Below are 19,479 nucleotides of genomic sequence, written 5' to 3'. Positions count from 1 at the left end.
GATTTCTGGCTCCTGTTTAATGCAAGATGATGCCTAAACTCTATGATCCTTTAACAGTTTTCTTCTTTTGACTTTAGGAAAGATAGACAAACACTGCCATTTATTCTCTTATGGTCAATTCCAGGAGTGTTTAACAAGTTTCCAAGGCTAATTAAATATGCTTGGCTTTCATTAGCTAATTTCTCAAAACCAAAAATATATCCCTTTCCACCTCTCTTAAAAATGTATTTGGCACGGTTTTTTTTTTTTGATGAAGTGATAGATATTGACAAGTTTTGTCCCCTATAATGGGTCACTGTGACAACAATAAAGAGCTTAAGGTGATAAAAGGTCACAGTGACAAATGTACACAGAACAGTCATTTCTGCACATGTCCCAGGCAAACAAAAAGGGAATAGCTAACAGGTGTCTGAGGGCCTTCTGCTCTGGGGACAATTTTGTTAGCCAATACATAAAATTCATGATATCTCACATGGAGATCTGAAATTTGGAGTCTCTTCTTAAAATATTTCTCTTATTTTTATTCAGGTGTATGTGTGTGTGTGTGTGTGTGTGTGTGTGTGTGTGTGTGTGTGTGTGTGTGCATGCGTGCATGCCCATCTATCCACGGGGTCGAGAAGAAGGTACTGGATCCTCTGCAGCTGGAGATCCAGATGCTTGCCCAGGTGTTGGGAATCAAATTCTCAGGTGTTCCTAACCACTGAGCTATCCTTCTAGTCCCTGGTATCTTAGGAAAAACCGACTAGTCGGGCTTGGCAATACAGTCTTGTTAATCTCAGCTACTTGGGAAACTGAGGCACAAAGATAAAAATTCAAGACCTTCCTGGGCCACTATGTTTGTTCAGGAAAATATGGTGGAGCGATAGATCTGGTTTTATAATAAAAACATGAGCTCTGGGGATGTAGATCAGTGGTTAGCCTCTGCTTAGCATTTGTGAGGCCCTAGGGTTAATACACTGTGATATAAAAACAAAAATGAAAGAAAGAAAGGAGAGAAACAAGCCGCAAAAATTTTTGTTCTCAGTTCATGTGGAAACTAGCAATCAAAGGGGTCTGGTGGTGACACGTGATCTCGTCGCTTGCCCTCATCTGAGTTTGGAGATCCTGCTTGCGCTCAGTCCTTCCCCTGCGCTCAGATACTCAGTCCCTTTTGATTTCTTTCATCCCCATCCTTCCTCTCTTGGCAGTCCAACCCTTTAGTCAGCACAATTCCCAGAGAGCAAATCCGGCCCTCCTTCCCGTTTTCTTTCTTCTTTTCATCTGAATCATTCTCCTTCTCTGCCTTGCTCCCCCTCACATCCCACAGTTTCCTCCTCACAGGCAGGAGAACGCCTTTTGTAAAGTTGAAGTGATGAGCCAGCGTCTCCCGGAATGAACCGACATGAGATGGCCTTGCTTCTTTCTAAGACCCTAAATAGACACCCGAACTCGCCTCCCGCTCTCCCACGTGAGCTGCAGTGGTACCCGGACGATAACTGCCAGGAAGACTTAGGCAATCATTTAAAGCCACTCGCCAAGTCTGAACAGATCTGGTAGCTTAAAACATAGTTCAGCCTCAGAAAAGAAAAGATTGACTCTATGAATATAAAAACAATCGGCACGGCTTGTTTTATGGAAGGAACAACAACTGCAGTGGGTTCTGCGTGATGGGGGATGCTGTGGCTTGTCATAATCTGAGAAATTTCCTCATCATTTGGTGATGGTACAAGGCTGGCTTCAACAGATGTGCCACTAAAACTTAAGCCTAAGACAGGAATGACAGGAGAGGAATTACAGGCATCACCCAGTTTAGGAGAGAGGGATGCTTGTCAAATTCTATATACTATTAATTGGCAGGGATCTCAACCCCACCCTATGGGCTTGTGCACACAGTTGGGGCTTTCCGAACATTCCAGGTGAGCTTCCTGATTTTGTTCTGAGTCATTTGTGGTGATGAGAAGAACCCACGCAATGGAGGCTGAGGTTCCACCCACCCTCCAGTACCACGAGCACTTCTCTCGTGCAGGTAACAGCTACCCTCACCCAAATACTCATCCCCAAATCAGTCCTAGGAGACTCTGGCCATTTGTTTCCTTATCACTGTTATATAGAGAGGAAGAACTTGGGGTTCTCCTCATGGGGGTGCCTCTCTACACTGTCTGCCATTCATGAGCAAGACAGGTGAGCATCATAACGGCAAAACAAATGGAGTTCTTGAACAGCTAATAAAGTACCAATAGGACAGGGACTTGGGGTTAAGTTGATGAATGGACCTTTCTCTCACTTTCCACATAAATGGTCTCTTAGTCTGTGTATGCCCCAAGCACTTCCTGATACAGAAGGAAAGCAGGAACTAGAGTAGGATGCATTTTATTAAATGTGAATCATGACATAACTCCCCAAATCTTTAAGATGTACAGCTCAAGAACTATGAAGTGCTTCCTGTACATTAGGGACAATTTTAGGATTGAATCTCCATTTCTCCTTGAATTTTTTTTCTAAATAAGGAATCTTTTAGTAAGAATAAGGGGGATGATTTGTTCCTTGTAAGACCAATGTAAACTTTCATGGCAGTGAAAAATTAGGAATTGATATATATATACATACATATATATATGTGTGTGTGTGTGTGTATATACACACACACACACACACACACACACATTCAAGATGCAAGTGAGAAATATTCTGTTTATTAATGAAGACTGTATGAATGAAAACGCAGAGGGGCCACATCCTTCCCCAGTGAGTGGACAGCAGGGATGGAAGTCTTGCAAGGCTTCCTGTTACCAGCAGGAAAGAAGCTGGGTTTTGAAAGCCCCACCCACACTTGGCACTGTTTCCGTTTTATTCCTGTGGCCACTGATGTCCTACGAGGGAGCTGGGTTGACAGTGTCGTTCTACTGACGGAGTGTCCAGCTTTAGCTAGAATGCTTCGCCCTAGAATGAGGCAGGCTTCTTCCTTAAATGACCTAGAATTTACAGTTGGATCAAAGTCTCATCCTACCGGGTCATTTTTAGGACTTGCATAGTTGATCAGCCAAGAGAGAAGATGCCAGACGGAACAATTTGAATAAACATGATTACGAGGGGGAAAAATTCTGGAAAATTTGGGGTCCAGAGAAAAAGTGCTGAAGTTTTGGGAATGCAGAGCCAAGATCTGTTTTTATGTTCCTGACAGCTCCAGTCAGGGACCATTTTGTTAGTTTTCTTTCTTTCTGTTTTTCTTTTCTGAGGAAACTTTAAAAGCCTCACATCAGCAATGTGCCTGGTGAGGAAGAGTCTCAATTGGAAATGTGTCCAGGGAAGAAGAAAGATTCTGAAATAGCCTGTGGCAGATGAAGGGCAGGAATGCAGCCCTGGGATCGGGAGAGAAAACTTTGTAGGGATGAAAATAGAGAAACCAGAGAGACCAGGGTTCAAACCCCAATATGCACATCAACACTTCAGAATTCCAGCTTATTACAAAATGGAGATTTAAAAATCTGACATTTTGGGTGCTCAGGAAATCTTGTCCATGTGCCTTAAAATTCAGAGACAGCTTGGACTCCTGCTTGCACTGGATAGGGGGTTGCCATCTTGGACCAACAGGACAAGTTCTACATTTCCATGGCTGGTCTGCTATCTACAGGTAAAAGCACTTCGCACTCAGAATGCCATGCTTGAAAAATATTAATATTATTTCATATGAACTGATTAAGTCAGGAAACAATCAGTGTAGATGGTATAGGACTTGGAGTAGAATATCTGAGAGAGACAAGAGCTTTAAATCCCTTAACAGATCTGAGTTCCTGTTACTGACCAGATGTGATGGCTGATGCATGTAGCCTCTGCTACTTGGTAAGTTGAGGAACTGTTTGAGCCCAGGAGCTCCAGACCAGCCTAGACAAGATACCGAGATCCTATCAAAAAATTAAGTAAATAAAAATAAACTCCTACTCTGTTTCCTTTGAGTTACAGATTAGACAGCCTCACCCGAGCTTGGCATAATTCTCAAAGTCACAAAAGGAAAAGAGAAAGGACTTTTCTGTTTGCCTCCAAGAGCACCATTCTTTTTCATTAGCCAGCCCCCACTGATCTAAACCAACCCCAACCACCGCTTCCCTTAAGACTTGACTGTGACCTCTGGACGTTCCTACTGCAGTGCCAATCCCACTTTTTGTGATGATTTGTTTATAAGTCAATTTCTATACAAATGCTAGGCCTTCCTCCTCAAAGACAGGGCTATGCTTCATTCATCTTTAAACTTCTGCAGCCTAGTACACCATCTGGCCCACAATGGAGGGAATGTGTGAGGAGAAGGCAGGAATGCCAAGAACTTTCTTTCTGTTAAATCTCACTGACAAGCTCCTCAGTTTTCCTTTCCACCAGTTTCCATCCCTTGGGGATGGGGACATGGCTCAGTGAGTATAGTACTTCTCGTGAAAGTGGGGAGAGCCAAACGGGCTCCCGATCCCATGTGAAGTAAAACAAGATAGTTCCTGCTTGTAGTCCCAGTGCTGCTATGGAAAGACAGGAGGCAGAGACAGGAGAAAGTCCTGAAGTTTATGAGCCAGCCAGCCTGCCATGGGCAATCCTGTCACAAACAAGATAGAAGATAATGGCCCATGATGGAAGTTATTCTCTGACTTCACATGTGCTCCAAGACACACAGTGCATTCACACAGGCACACGTACATACACATAAAACACTCTCACACATATATACATGCATATTACAGACATGCACACACCTGCATTCACAAATGCACACACACACACACAAAACACTCTCACACATATACACATACATGTCAGACATGCACATATCTGCATTCACATATGCACACACACACATAAAACACTCACACATATACACATACATATCAGACATGCACATACCTGCATTCACATATGCACACACACATATAAAACACTCTCACACATATACACATACATATCAGACATGCACATACCTGCATTCACATATGCACACACACATACACACACATAAAACACTCACACATATACACATACATATCAGACATGCACATACCTGCATTCACATATGCACACACACATATAAAACACTCTCACACATATACACATACATATCAGACATGCACATACTTGCATTCACATATGCATACACATATAAAACACTCTCACACATATACACATACATATCAGACATGCACATACTTGCATTCACATATGCATACACATATAAAACACTCTCACACATATACACATACATATCAGACACGCACATACCTGCATTCACACATGTACACACACACACACATATAAAACATTCACATACACATATACACATACATATCACAGACATGCACACACCTGCATTCACACATGTAAAACACTTTCACACACACATACACATACATGTCACAGAAACACACACACGAACACACATGTATACACACATACAAACACAAACACAACAGGTTATAATAATAATAAAACATCCTATCCTTGATTTCAGGGGAGAAATAAGGAATGTTTATTCTTCCTGGACCATTGGCATAAAGAGAGATTGTATGTGTGAAACTTGGAATTGTCATGATTCTGGCCAAAGAGGTATCCATGTAAGTTATTCTATGAGTCTTCTGGGCAAGTCTTTTACACAGGGACACATGTAATCGACTAATATCTTAATTTTCTGACTGACTTTCCTGGACGCAGATACAATTTCTGGAGGTACAACGACTTTGGGAGGAAACAGCCTGAAGGACTGAATTACTGATATCTGACCTGTGTTACTTAACAACTGAAGATAATTCTGAATGTATCGTAGTCATATTTGTTTTTCAGACACGACAAGGCTAGTTCATTCTTAAGACAATTATGCTTGCTTATCCTTGTGCCTTGAAGTGCTTTTTGCTCAGATGATCTCAGGACTGTTTCCTTTTGAAGGTCAGATATCAAGGAAGAACATCTCTTGGGAAGCAACTCTGACCACACCGTGTGAAATTAGCTCTGTACCCCATCTCTGACTCTAATGTTCCCATCTTCTTTCTACTTTGCCACTGCCTCTATCACCATCTGAAAGGCTCTTTCTAATTTGCAGTCTTTGGTCTCCCTAGTCAGTGTGAGCTCGAGGGCCTCATCTGTTAGTTTTTTATAGTATTTGGAAGGATATGTGGCTCCTGGGGCACTGACTTCTGGGTTAGACCGGGATGCCTTTCCATCGAAGAAATGTCCTTTAATGAACTCATGACCCTGACCTTCGACCTTCTACTCTCCTGTGTTCTCTGGCCTCTGCCACCTTCCATTCGAAACAGTTCATCATAGTTTGTCTAACGAGCCTGGTTCTTCCTTTGTTTTTGTTTCTGAGTCCCACTCAGTATCAGGTAAAGTATTAAAGACTAACTTCTCAAGAGTGCTATCATCAGTGTTTCTTCCTGGCCTTATCTTATTTCACATCCTGTCTTGTGAAAATTATCCTCAGATCATTTCAAAGGCACTTTGCCTAACTTCCTGCCCTCCAAAATGGTTTCTGAACTTCATAGTTTTTTATGTTTCTAAAAGACAGAAAAATCTTAATTTTTCAGGCAAGGGAGGGGCTCCACTGTTCAATATAAGGAGTCTGACAGTCCAGAATGAGACTAGAAATATAATGCTGATATTCAGAAAAGTGACCAGAAAGTGACTACTTTCCCTTTTGGGTGAACATGACGGAGAGGACCATATGTGAACAGTGATGGTATATGGTTCTCCTGCTGTATGTACTACAGAATAAAAGATGGTTAGAAGTTACAGAATATTAAACTAGGAAATATGTTACATTCTGTGACAGACAGTATTTAGTTATTTTCTGACCTCCATCTGACTTTTTTTTTATTAGTAATATCTTTGTTTTATTTAAGAAAAGAATAGAAGAGCATACATTGTTCAGGCAGAGAGAGTATGCAGAGACTATGTGATCATTGTATGAAGTTCTAGATGAAACTCTGTTTAGAACTCCTTAAAGGCCCCAGATATTTCTCTGCCTTTCTTCCTGAGGCCCAAGGCCAAGGCTCCAATCACAGTCTTGAATCATAAAACAAAGTTGAGACTGAGCACCATGAACTAGGAATAAGGGCAGAGTTGAGGTTTTATGAGCCCCTGTACCTGATTCTGAATTACCCATTCTAAGGCCTTTCTGGTTTCTTTAAATTCCTCTTTGAATCTTTGAAGGTTGTCTGTGTGTGTGGCGGGAGGTGTGGTGGTAAGGGGCAAACAAAATCCCTTCAGATGCTCTTGTAGGAAGATTTAAAAACAAAAAGCACAACAACAACTACTACTACCACCAAATCCAATACCTAGGCCTCATCCAGCACCTACTAAATCAGAAATTCTAGGCATGAAAGTCAGGAGCTACAAATGTTTAAAGCTGCATCTGTGATTCCCCCGGGGGAGCCCAGGCTGAGAATCGTCATGTGAGGCCAGCGGGTCTCTGTGTAGTATGTTCCAGAGTCTCCAGGGGAATGTGGTGATGCTTGTTAACCATCTGGACTTCCAGGCCCCATGCCCAGAATCTTTAGATTTTTTTTTTTTTTTTTTAGACCTGAAGGCAGGCAATTTCCATACGGATGGTCCAAGGATCACAACTGAAAAACACTGCTTTAGGCAATGGGGAATCTTTGGAAGTCTTAAAAGCAAAGAAATAACAAAGATCAGAAGAGCATTTAGAGAGGATTAGTCTGGAGCGGGTGAGTAAGCTGAAGACAAGAGATGAGGGACTGCAGGCAGGCGGGCTGTTGGGAGGCCTGTTGGGAGCAGGTAATGTCACAGGGCAGGTGATGCCACAGAACAGATGATGTCACAGAGCAGGTGATGTCACAGAGCAGGTGATGTCACAGAACAGATGATGTCACAGAGCAGGTGATGTCACAGAGCAGGTGATGTCACAGAACAGATGATGTCACAGAGCAGGATGATGTCACAGAGCAGGTGATGTCACAGAACAGATGATGTCACAGAACAGATGATGTCACAGAGCAGGTGATGTCACAGAACAGATGATGTCACAGAGCAGGTGATGTCACAGAACAGATGATGATGATATCACAGAGCAGGTGATGTCACAGAACAGATGATGTCACAGAGCAGGTGATGTCACAGAACAGATGATGTCACAGAGCAGGTGATGTCACAGAACAGATGATTTCACAGAGCAGGTGATATCACAGAGCAGGTGATGTCACAGAGCAAGTGATGTCACAGAACAAGTGATATCATAGAGTAGGTGATGTCACAGAGCAAGTGATGTCACAGAACAGGTGATGCTACAGAGCAGCTGATGTCCAGGTAGATACATTTCTGAGCTCAGTAGGTGACATCCGAATGTCCTTGGTAAATAAATAAATTTCTTAGCTCAGAGAATGGTTACAGATACGTTGAAAAAGGAGGCTCATCACACACTGAAAACAATAAAACACTACAGGAGCCTGAGGGGAAAAGTAACCTCAAGACAGCATTAGTGACCTGAAGAACACACTAGGTTGTGGTACCTTTTAATCTGTGACCTCACTAGTCATTCTTAGTTTAAGATGCATCTGTCTGTTAATCCTGGCTTTTTTAACACTCTTATTTTGTATAGGGTCTCCCATTGGTTAGAAACATTTGTTTGTAAAACAATTCAATTGAAAGGTTTAGATATCTTATCCAACAAGATCTGATCTCATAAATAAGCTTGCTGTGATCAGTTTGCTGTGTGCATGTGCATATGTTTGTATCTGTATGTAACTGTGTATAAGCAACTAACTTGTTCATGTGATTTTTCTTATTTGGAACACACACAAACACACAAAAATACACACACACACACCCCAACACACACGCATACACACACACATACACACACACAAACACACACAAATACACATACACACACAAACACACACAAATACACACACACCAACACACACGCATACACGCATACACAAATACACACACACACAAATACACACATGCGTGCACGCACACACACACACACACATTTCATGAAGATTGGGGAGATGAGTAAGTCAGTAAAAATGAGGAACCATAATCAGACTCAAGCACTCATGAAGAGCTGGGCAAGGTGTTATAGCATTGCTATTGCAATACTGGGGAAGAGAAGGCTAGGCTGGGGCTCCTGGGGCTTGCTGGCTAGGCAGTCCTGCCAGATCAGCCAGCTCCAAGTTCAGTGAGAAACCCTGTCTTTCTGAAAATAAGTAACACAGTAGTTGAGGGAAACATCCAATATCAATCTCCAGTCTTGACATATGTTTATGCACATAATCTTACCTTCCAAAGTTAGAGAAATAAAAAATCAGGCAACTGAGTTTCCTGTATGTTCATGCCATGTCCTGGTCTCTCCCTAGCATGCAGCACAGCCACACTCTCCAGAGCTAATGGTTTGAAAAACAATTTTAAAGGTCATCTCAGTGACTAGCGACTGTTTACCATACAAAAGAAAGCCACAAGCCAAGTTGTGCGTAACAACCTAAATTAAGTGTTACCTTCCCTGAAACTCTAAAATAATCACGGACCACTGCTTTGTTGTAATGATGAAGGACTAAGCCCTGGGATGGCTTCTTGTGTATGCGCCTCAAGTCAGTAGATTAGTTTTAAATTTCTAAACAGAAAAATAAGCCAACTCTGATAGAAGCCGCACACACGGAGACTAATCTCCCCATGCTCACTAAAGTCAAGAGAAAAGTTCAAAAATGCTCCTAAAGTTAATAAAATTACAAGACACACAGTGCCATTGAACCTGCTACTCAGGATGCAGACGCAGAAGAAACATGACCATGTTCTCAGCACTCCACTGTTTAAATATCGAAGCAACGGTAAACTGTCTAAAGTTCACTGTAAGATTCAATTTTCTTTCTAGTTGGAACATTAATTAAGAAGACTCTAACAAGGTGAACGACACTAGATCTGTTCAAAAGGTAAAAGGGAGAAATTTCTCAAGCAGTGGGAGATCACTTGCCACACTGAGTTTACTTTCTCGTAATGGTCTCTTTCAAGCAGGACATGGTGGGACTGGTTTTTAAATCCAGAACTTGGGAGGCTGAGGTAGGAAGGTAAAAAGTTTGAGGTGGGTTGAGACATGTAGAACAATCAACCAACCAATCAACCAATTGATCAACCAACCAACCAACCAATCAACCAATCAATCAACCAATCAATCAACCAATCAATCAACCAATCAACCAATCAATCAACCAATCAACCAATCAACCAATCAATCAACCAACCAACCAATCAGCCAACCAACCAACCAACCAACCAAACAAACAATCTATCAAGCAAACAAGCAAGCAAACCAATTAAGCAAGAACTCTCTTCAACGTGGTGTGTGTCAGTCCCTTGTCACTTGCTGGGGATGATGCTTATAGCCCTTAAGTAACAATATCAGCACCATTAAGGGACCACTGCTTACTCATCTTCCCATGTGAGAAAGTGAGTGTTGTTGCACAGAAGGACCACTGAGTGTTCTCTTTCTTCCTCTCCTCTGTATTGTCTCTCTGGCTGTGTTCTGGTTTACTGTCACATATGAACAGTTACATCATATAACAAAATGCTAGCCATGCTGCCCAAATATAAGACACTTGAAAGTGGAGGGGACGTAGAAAGTTCTGAACAAAACTCCACCTTTGCCGCCAAAGACAAAGAGGTCAAAATGCTTGCCCTGTGTTTAGTTATGTCCTCTTCACATTTATAAATTGAAGTCGTACCCCTGACCTGAGTGTCACCTTCAAAGTGTGACCTGTTTGGGGAAATAGTATCCTGCAGGTATAATGAGTTAAGTCAGATCACAGTGGACTCCTGGTTAGGATGGACTCCTAATCAGTATGATTGGTGTCCTTACAAAATACGGAAATGTAGATGCAGGTAAACTCCCAGGGAAATACCAAGTGAAGGCAAAGGCAGAGTCACTCAACAAACCAAAGAACCTCTGAGACTGCTAGCAAACCACTAGAAGTTTAGGAAGATTCGGGATAGAGCCTCCTGATGGCCAACTTTGGTCAACCGTTCAGCATGGCCTCCTCACCTCCACGACTCTGAGACAACACGTTCCCGCTGCTCAAACACCTAGTCTCTGGCACTTTTAAATTACGGCTCTCAGAACCGTGGTGCCATCATTATCTTACCGAAGAACACATCCACCACTTGTCTTTCAGTACCGGGCCAGTGAGAGTTCTGTTCTCTGTAAGGGAGGGAGGATGAAGGTCGGAGTGGATGTACGGGCATGCCTGCCAACCGCAGGCTGTCTGCCTGGCAGTTGGGGCTGCCACAGCCCACCTAGTACAGCCTCCATCGTGAGACTCAAAGAAAGCTGTGGGAAGTACACCCATGTCAGCCAGCTCGCCCTCAGCCTTCTATCCCACCCAACTGCCGCTGTCTCAGCCAGCGTGTCAGAAGGGACACTGAATAAATATCATCCCTTATGTTCCTCTCCCTCACGCAGCCCAGCTTCTGAACACTCAGAACAAAAGTCTAGAACAGAATCAGGTAGAAGCGGGGCTGGAAAGTAGAGATTTACAAAACAAAAACAGCAGTAGACAACAAACAAAGCTGAAAGGTTGAAGGGGAAGAAGAAGAAAACCTGAAGAGTGGGGAAGATGTGGCTGGAGGGATACCTCCCAGAGCCTGGTGTTGCGGCTCTCTGTGATGTTCAGCACACTGAAGCAGAAGGCCACCAGGAAATGAAGATGCTTTTGGTGAATGGAGTCTCCGTTCAGATCCCCAATAATGACTTTGAAGTTTTCATCACTGAACCCTCTGTTACACTTATGGTTTTCATAGCTCAGTTTCACAAACGAACATTCATGATTCTACATCAGCTAATGGGCAATGCTGGACTTCAAGTAGGCAGGAGCCTGAGAAGTCATTCGACCCTCTCACTGAGGTGTGCAGTGAACTTAGCAGAACCGTTCGATGTCGTACAGGCCACACAGAACCAGCTTAAAGGCTTTGTAAGAATTCTATTCCTTAGGAATGATCTAGGCTGACTTACATAAAATAACTCTGCACTGACCTTCGAGCTGTCACATCTCCACATCGCCCGTAAAGTACTCAGGAATAGGACATTAGATGGTTCTCCAGGGGCATTTTCAATATAGAAAATACACAAAATGTATTCCAGGTAAAGCATTTATTTGAAAACTATTTGATGGATTAATATAAAAGTTTAAACAAGTGTTTCTGGACCATCTGAGTTGCCAAGTGTTTCAGTAGTTATAAAATCACTGACCTGCACGTAAAAACAGCACTTGCTACATGACGTCAGTGTCTTCACAATGCCGTGAGACTTGGTCTTTATTTGCCTTAAGAAAGTGAGGCAGAGGGTCATAATCCTTCCGTTCACACCGTTTGCAAATAGCACAGGACTGACAGTCTGGTTCCCACACTTGTGGCACAGGACCAGACGACCACTTGCTACACTGCGAATCCATGTGCTTATTGGCTTACATGTGTCCTTAGTAGGAGGCGAAGTGAAGGCAGGAGTTTATTCAGATCTAATCTACCTCAGAGTCAATGTTTTCCTCTCATCTTGCCCCGCACTTTGTCCTGCTCACACCTGTTTGTAAGATCTTCCCTAGTTTCCTTTCTGCTTTGACTCTCCAGGAGCCCTTACGATAAGGTATAGGTGTGAGGAGGACTCGGTCCAACACAGATACCAGAGACGCAGTGCTGGGAGGGTGATCCCACAAGTCACAGCACAGTCCTGCAGCTTTCTGGAAGATGTTGGCTTCCTGTGTGTCCCCCTCTTTTCTTTCCAGGACTGGTAGGGACATGCCGCGCGACAGCCTGGACACATATATACTGAGCCCACGCGGTTGAGAAAACTGCCCCTGACAAAGACTTGATAGATAAGGAAGTAAGTGAAGTTCAGAGCATAAATTCCACAAAAGTTTTAAAATATAATAAACGCCCCAAGTCTATCTGATTCCCAAATCTCCATTTGCGCTGTGGTTGATTGCATCCGAAGTACCTGTGATGTGACTCTCACAATCCTCAAATATAAAGTGCCAAAGAGCCCCAAGAATTCTTTAAGGTGTCTCAGAAGTCAGTTGGAAAGGAATTCCAATGAGACAGACTGATGTCTTCCTCTGATATGTGTGAATGGACAGACACACACACACACACATACACACACATGAACAGACACACGGACACACACAGACATAGACACACAGAGACATACATACACACATGCACACGCAAATGCACTCATACACTCAGACACACACACACACATACACACACAGACATACACACACACACATGAACACACATACACACACATGAACAGACACACACACACACACATGAACACACACACGTACACACACAGACATAGACACACAGAGACATACATACACACATGCACACAAACACACACACCCAGACACACACACACACACACACACACACACACACACACACACACACACACACACACACACACACACACACAGACACACACACACACAAACACACACACAGACATAGACACACAGAGACATACACACACACACACGCACACACACACACACACAGACACACACACACACATACACACAGACATACACACATACACACACACAAATACACATACACAAACACATAGACACAGACACCTACAAACACACACACACAAACACATAGACACACAAACACACAGGTGCACACTCATACACACAGACACACACACAGACACACACAGATACATACTTGCATACACAGACACACTCAGACACACACACACACAAACGTACACATTCACAGAGACACACTCAGACATACATACAAACACACAAACACACAGACACACACAAACACACAGCCCAAACAGTGCATAGCAATGCTATCCTGTCTTGCCTAGAAAATCAATTTTTCATATTTCATATTTAAAGAAGTTTGTGGACCATTTTCACAATTGGTCTTTAAGCCTCTCTGCCTCCTCTGCCCCGGACATACCATTCCAGAAAGGATCTGGGTTGTAAAGACATAATAGCTTGACACTTCTGTCAGAGGAGGTTTTGCAATCCCCTATCTAGGTCAGTTCCGAAGAACCTTATACTTTGAAAGCCAAGAGCGTGCTAGGCCAGCTGCTGATCCAAACACAGTGTGAGACACTGCTGGTAAATACGGCTTTCCTGCCCAGAGCCAGCCGGTGAGAACACTATCATGCCCAGAAGGCTTCAATTAGTCAGGGATGAGAGTTATAAAGTATCTGTGGCGTCATTCTAAATTACTTTTGTCCCTTTGCCTTTCAATCTGGCTTCATGTTCCTTGTCCCTGTCTGCTTTTCACCATGCCTCCTTCCTCTGGCCCCAAATTCAGCTCATGGGAGAGGAAGACGTGGTGTGCCCTGTAAGAAAGAAACAACTTCAGTTATTTTCTGAAGTCCTGCCCTAACTGTTTCTGTATTCCTACAAATAGAGAGGCATTAGCGTTGTGATGATAGCTATTAGACGGGCATCTTGACAAATGACTAGAGCAAGTTCCACTTTTCGTTCTTTCCTCCAATGTATATCACTTTATATTATAAGCTGTGTGAGAGAAAAAGAATTGATACCAACAGATAATCGAGTGTTAATCATATTGATGGGGGCAACATTTTTAAAGAGAACTTACTGAGTTATCCTTTACGTACCTTATGTTCACAGACAGACACATTAACTTTTAGAGGGAAGGTCAACGAGCTTTAGTAAAATACACAAAGTTCTAGAAGTATCACCATTGTCCAATTCTGGAACCTTTCTATTATACTGAAAAGAGATTACTATCTATTCCCATCAGAATAACCATTAATCACTAATTGACTTTCTGTCCCTACAGATTTGCCTTTTCTGAAGGAAACACATTTAGTATACATAAGAATCACAGAATTGTGATATTTTAGGACTTCTCTGAGTTAGCTTATTTGTTTCTTGAAGTTCACCCAAATTTTAGGAAAAACAAAATTATTTAACACCCGTTGTGTGGCAGCATTATGTAGAGAAAAGAGTATGGATTTCAGAGGAAAGGGGATGTGGGGTTCAATCAAGTCAGTGGCACCTTTTAGCTGAGTCTTTGCAGAACTCCCCAGTATCACTGAGGAGTTCGATCACAGTTGTAGATCGGTGCTAACTTGGGGTAACTGTTCTGAGAGTTAGCTGAGCTACGGCAGCAGACAATAGACACTCGGTAAACTCGGTGTTTCTACTCTGCCCAGAGCTCTGTGTGTTTCTCACCGCCTGCTTCAGACTGTGAAGTGGATCTTACAGCCTCCGTACCAGTCTTCACTTTAAGCTTGAAACGAGAGCCACATCAACAAGCAATATCAGAAACAGAATTCCACCGACAGGAACCACGTCCTGCGTTAGCGGAGCCCAGATGGTAAGGCACCGAAGGGATTTCCTTCAATTATATCACTGTCACCTCTTATAAGAAACATCAAATCGCATTTAATTATTTATTTAGAGGGGGTGCGTGTCAAATCGCATGCCAGGCTATTGTGGACTTTTATGTTTACGGACATCAGTGAACACTGCCATTCTTCACCAGTTCTTATAAAAACTGCCTTCATTAGCATCGACCCCAGATTAACAGGTAAGCAAGCAGCAAAGGGTGACCACACTCAGAGTAAATCCCTCCCACTTCGTATCCTCAGCTCTCAATAGCTATCTGATGCATTAAGGCTCTTCCCAAAGATTCGGAGACCTCAGCTCCTGGGTACAGCAAAGTCAACTGACTTGAATGCCTGCTCGGTCCCCCAATCCCCGCGATTGGAACATATTCTCATTTTGAATTTTGATTAAAAGGGGGTCTGGATATGAGTTCGTCTTTAATTTACAGAGGCGCTCACTTTCGGCTCCAAGCTCTCCTAGCCAGCCAGTGTTTCTCTGTTTTTCAACTTATCAGTGGCTTTTCTCGGTGCTTATTATAGCTACATCCTCAAATACCTACCCCCCCACTTCCAAATTTACTTCCTGTTAAATACAACAGGACAGAAAAGGGTAAAACTTCTCAATTTTACCCTAAATAAGATAGGCTTGCGTGATATTCGGGGTATCTCACTCCAAGTAAATACGGAAAGTTTATCTTTCTCATGAAATAAAATTTCCATTGTCAAACATAAACGAGTTACTAAAAGAAGTAACATAATTTTTTCCAACTTTATATCCCAGTCATGTTTACTGTATGTTCTTGGCACTGAAGATGGGAAAGAGAGTAATTAGTTCTGTTTTCTAAGTGATCTGTCTGCAGCATCATCAGGTGAGTAGACGTATCCACACTTGTCTTATGACAAGGCCACACTCACAAAGAAAAAAGTAGATAACGCCTAGGGGGTTTAGCTCAGTGGTAGAGCGCTTGCCTAGCAAGCACAAGGCCCTGGGTTCGGTCCCCAGCTCCGAAAAAAGGAAAAGAATAAAAAAAGAGTAAAAGAGTGAACGAAGTGTTCAGTGTCTATGCCAGGATTCTCACATTGCCTCCGGAACTTCCTGGTTTGACAGCAGCAACTGTGGGCAAATCACTGGTCCTTTCTCAACACTGGGGTCCAGATGGAATAGCTGGGACCCCAGAAAAGCAGTTTTCATTTACTTTTTTAGCACCTTCTACGGATTTGGGAATCCATTAATAAATAAATAAATGAAAACGAGGGGTGGGGGTTAAACGTAGCTGATGTTAGCTCAAATTTGTCAATATCCACAATGTGCAAAACAGCAAAATGACAAAAAAAACCCCACCTTTACATGTGTCAAAATTTGCCCTTCGCATCTAGTAAAAGGATGTAAATTTTACCCAAGATTTTATTTTACTGACTTTAAGCAGCAGCCTAGGGATGTACCACATGGCATAGTTTATTAAATCTGAGATTTAGCAAAGATTTTTTTCTCTCTCCAGCACAGGCCTTTTGTCCAGCAGCAGATTACAAAAGCATCTTCAAACAGAATAGTGTACCTTCAATGCATAGGCATCCCCCTCACCAAAATTTTAAGCTCCCAATTCCAGTTATTTACCTGAAAGTTAACTTTTAAAAAGTCAGTTGAGCAAAACCACACATGTGCATGCATTTACGTCTGTCTGTCTGTCTTTTTATCTATCATCCCAACAACACAGCTCACCTAATACAGCTTATATGGTCTCGTGCATCTGAGAATGATCGGTTATAAAATCTCAGGTTTGTAGAGATCGTTCTGAGGCCTCGGTCACCACAGACTTTTGCCATCATCCCTGTACCAGGTACACAAATTACCACATACAGTCAAGCGTCTCCTACCCTGAGATGGCAGCCAGCTTTTGGTGCGCCTGTCGGGCCATTTCACAGCCTTTGGTCCTTGTCTTGTGCATTTCCGCTCGCAGAGAGGGGCAGCTGACTGAGACGTCCCCAATAGAAATGACCAACTCTCGGTACAGGGCCACTTGCGTGTTGAACTCTTGGACAAGCTGGAAAACAAGCCAGTTTCATTCACCAACACTTATCAGAAACTTAACTATTTTAGTATATATAAACAGAGATTTGACCTGTGGGCTCGCACCTCAAATCTCCAACTAAGGGGCCTTAGGACTGTTTAAAGCTTAAGGTACAAGGATGGCAAAGTCTCTTTATACAAGGCAATGTTTTTTTTCCCCTCTGCAAGCGAGCCATGGAGGCTCCACTTGCCGTCCCAGTTGCCCCCACATTTAGACTTGTTTTCTGAAGAGCAAGAACATCTATCAAGCCACTCCCAGGCTACAAGAGAGAATGATGCTGGGGGCTGAGATAGATGCTCTCTTCTACTTCTAGTATACGGAGTTGGAGTGGCGCAGAAAAACAAGCAAACAAAAAACAAACAAACAAGATCAAACCACAAGTAGGACACAACAGGCAAACCTTTCATCTCTTGCTGGACCACTGAACGCTTTTGGCTGGGACCCTGACAGAAAGACTGGCCATGTCCTGTCCTCTGCTCTGGGACATTTCATAGTCTCTGCAGCGCTCCTGCGCTCTGTTTGGGTTTGTTTGTTACTGTGTCACCACAAACCCGCACCCCCACCTCTCTCCCTGGTGAGCCAGCCACTTCACCCTCTTTCACCGCGTCTACCATTCTTCCAGGGGTGGAGGCATCACCTACAGCCTCTGACTCCCAGGATCCAGACCCCATGACTCTTGTTTCATCGGGGCCATTTCGACCTGGGTGTCACCCCGCATCTGGGGGAGTGCAGATTTAAAAATAGTACATCGTGCACGTGATCGGCATGGGGAGGCTGAGGGTGGGGAGTGGCTGGCACTCAAGCAAAGGATTAAGATACACGATTCCCTAACCACCCCCCCCCCAAAAAAAATAAGGTGCAGTTTTTCACCCACCATCTTGCAGTCGTCCAGGGCTCGTTGGGTTTTGTGGGCGCTTTCGGAGCCACTGCCCCTGCGCTCCCAATCTCCGCTCTGCAGCGGAGGCTTGCTGATCTGGAAGATCGAGGAGCGGGTGGACCGGCTGGGGCGCTTTTTGCGCCCATTCGGTGCAGAACTCATGCATACACATCCACGAAGCCGAAGCCGCTGGTGCAGTGCGCCCCGGCGCGGGCGGCCCGGTGGTTGCCCCTGCACGCCGCCGCGGAGCAGCCGGAGCCCGGACCTGAGGCGCGCGCGGCTCACAAGGTTGCGGCTGGCTGCGCGGGTGGGTAACCTTCAGCTTGAAGGAGAGCCGGGGAAGCGTTGCCTGTGCGGTACAGCATCGCTTCCGCTAGCAGCGACGGAGAGGCGCGATCAAGTTCTGCTCAGCAGCATTGCCGGCCCTGTCCCGGGAGCTGGACGCTGCTGGCGCGGGCTTGCACCGCCTTCCTCTGGGCATGGATTGACAGGCTGAGCGAGGAGGAACGCGCCGCCGGGCGGCTCCGAGTTTCCATTCAGATGGGGGAAGCGGCGTTCAAAGCCTGCGCTGCAGGGTGGGGGGCGGGAGGGGGTGTCGCTCTTGCTTCGGTGTCTTCCCGCAGCGGCGTGCGCGGCTCGCCTCTCCCCTCCCTCCACACCCGCCAGACCTGGAAGGGGCGAGCTGTTCCGCAGCAAGCAATTGGCGCTAATCGGGCCGCCTTGATCCCTCGTCTCCGTGGGCTTGGGTGTGTGAGGATCCCAGATGAATCCGTGGCGGGACTGGCAGACGCACGGAGTCGGTCCGGCTGACGTTGGTCGTGGCCCCGCACATTGATAGGACAGGAATACTAATGTGATCCATACAATCTCCTTCCCCTCCACAGTTTATGCACTTATCCAATCAAATTCCCGGGAACATCAATTGCAATATTACTTCATCTGCTCTATTATTAGAAACGAAAAGTGTCATCAGAGTGGAGCACATTGCCACATGCTGGGACCTAAACATGGATTTCAAATAAACCGATTGGGGCTTAAGGCCGTCGTCATCTGAGAGGAGACTTTCAGGGGCCAAAGGAGGGAGTGGGGTATTTTGTTTGGAAAGGAAGCTCTCTTGAGAGAGTCCAAGGACAGCTCTGTTGCCCTGAGTTGCTTTTGTTTGATCTTTGTTCCTGGGAGGGGCG

The 19,479-nt window shown here is 44.2% G+C and overlaps 1 protein-coding gene across 3 annotated transcripts in view; it reads right to left on the bottom strand.

The window, feature by feature from the left end:
- Positions 1–19,146, bottom strand: part of Rgs7bp (regulator of G protein signaling 7 binding protein) — a 116,516-nt gene extending 97,370 nt beyond the window's left edge. The window contains exons 1-2 of one of the 3 annotated variants that reach the window (XM_032898940.1): positions 18,293–19,146; positions 17,225–17,391 (exon numbers count right to left, since the gene is read on the bottom strand). In XM_032898940.1, the coding sequence (XP_032754831.1) occupies positions 17,225–17,391; positions 18,293–18,457 (332 nt within the window). In that variant the 5' untranslated portion in view covers positions 18,458–19,146. Of the gene's footprint in view, positions 1–17,224; positions 17,392–17,818; positions 18,202–18,292 lie in introns of those variants that run through there. The other 2 variants (XM_032898939.1, XM_032898941.1) reach the window with 2 other exon arrangements.
- Positions 19,147–19,479: the final 333 nt, after the last annotated feature.

This window comes from Rattus rattus, chromosome 3 (genome assembly GCF_011064425.1).
Source record: "Rattus rattus isolate New Zealand chromosome 3, Rrattus_CSIRO_v1, whole genome shotgun sequence".
Lineage (NCBI taxonomy): Eukaryota > Metazoa > Chordata > Mammalia > Rodentia > Muridae > Rattus > Rattus rattus.
The sequence above is the reverse complement of the archived record's forward strand: the minus strand, read 5'-3'. Positions and strand labels throughout refer to the sequence as shown.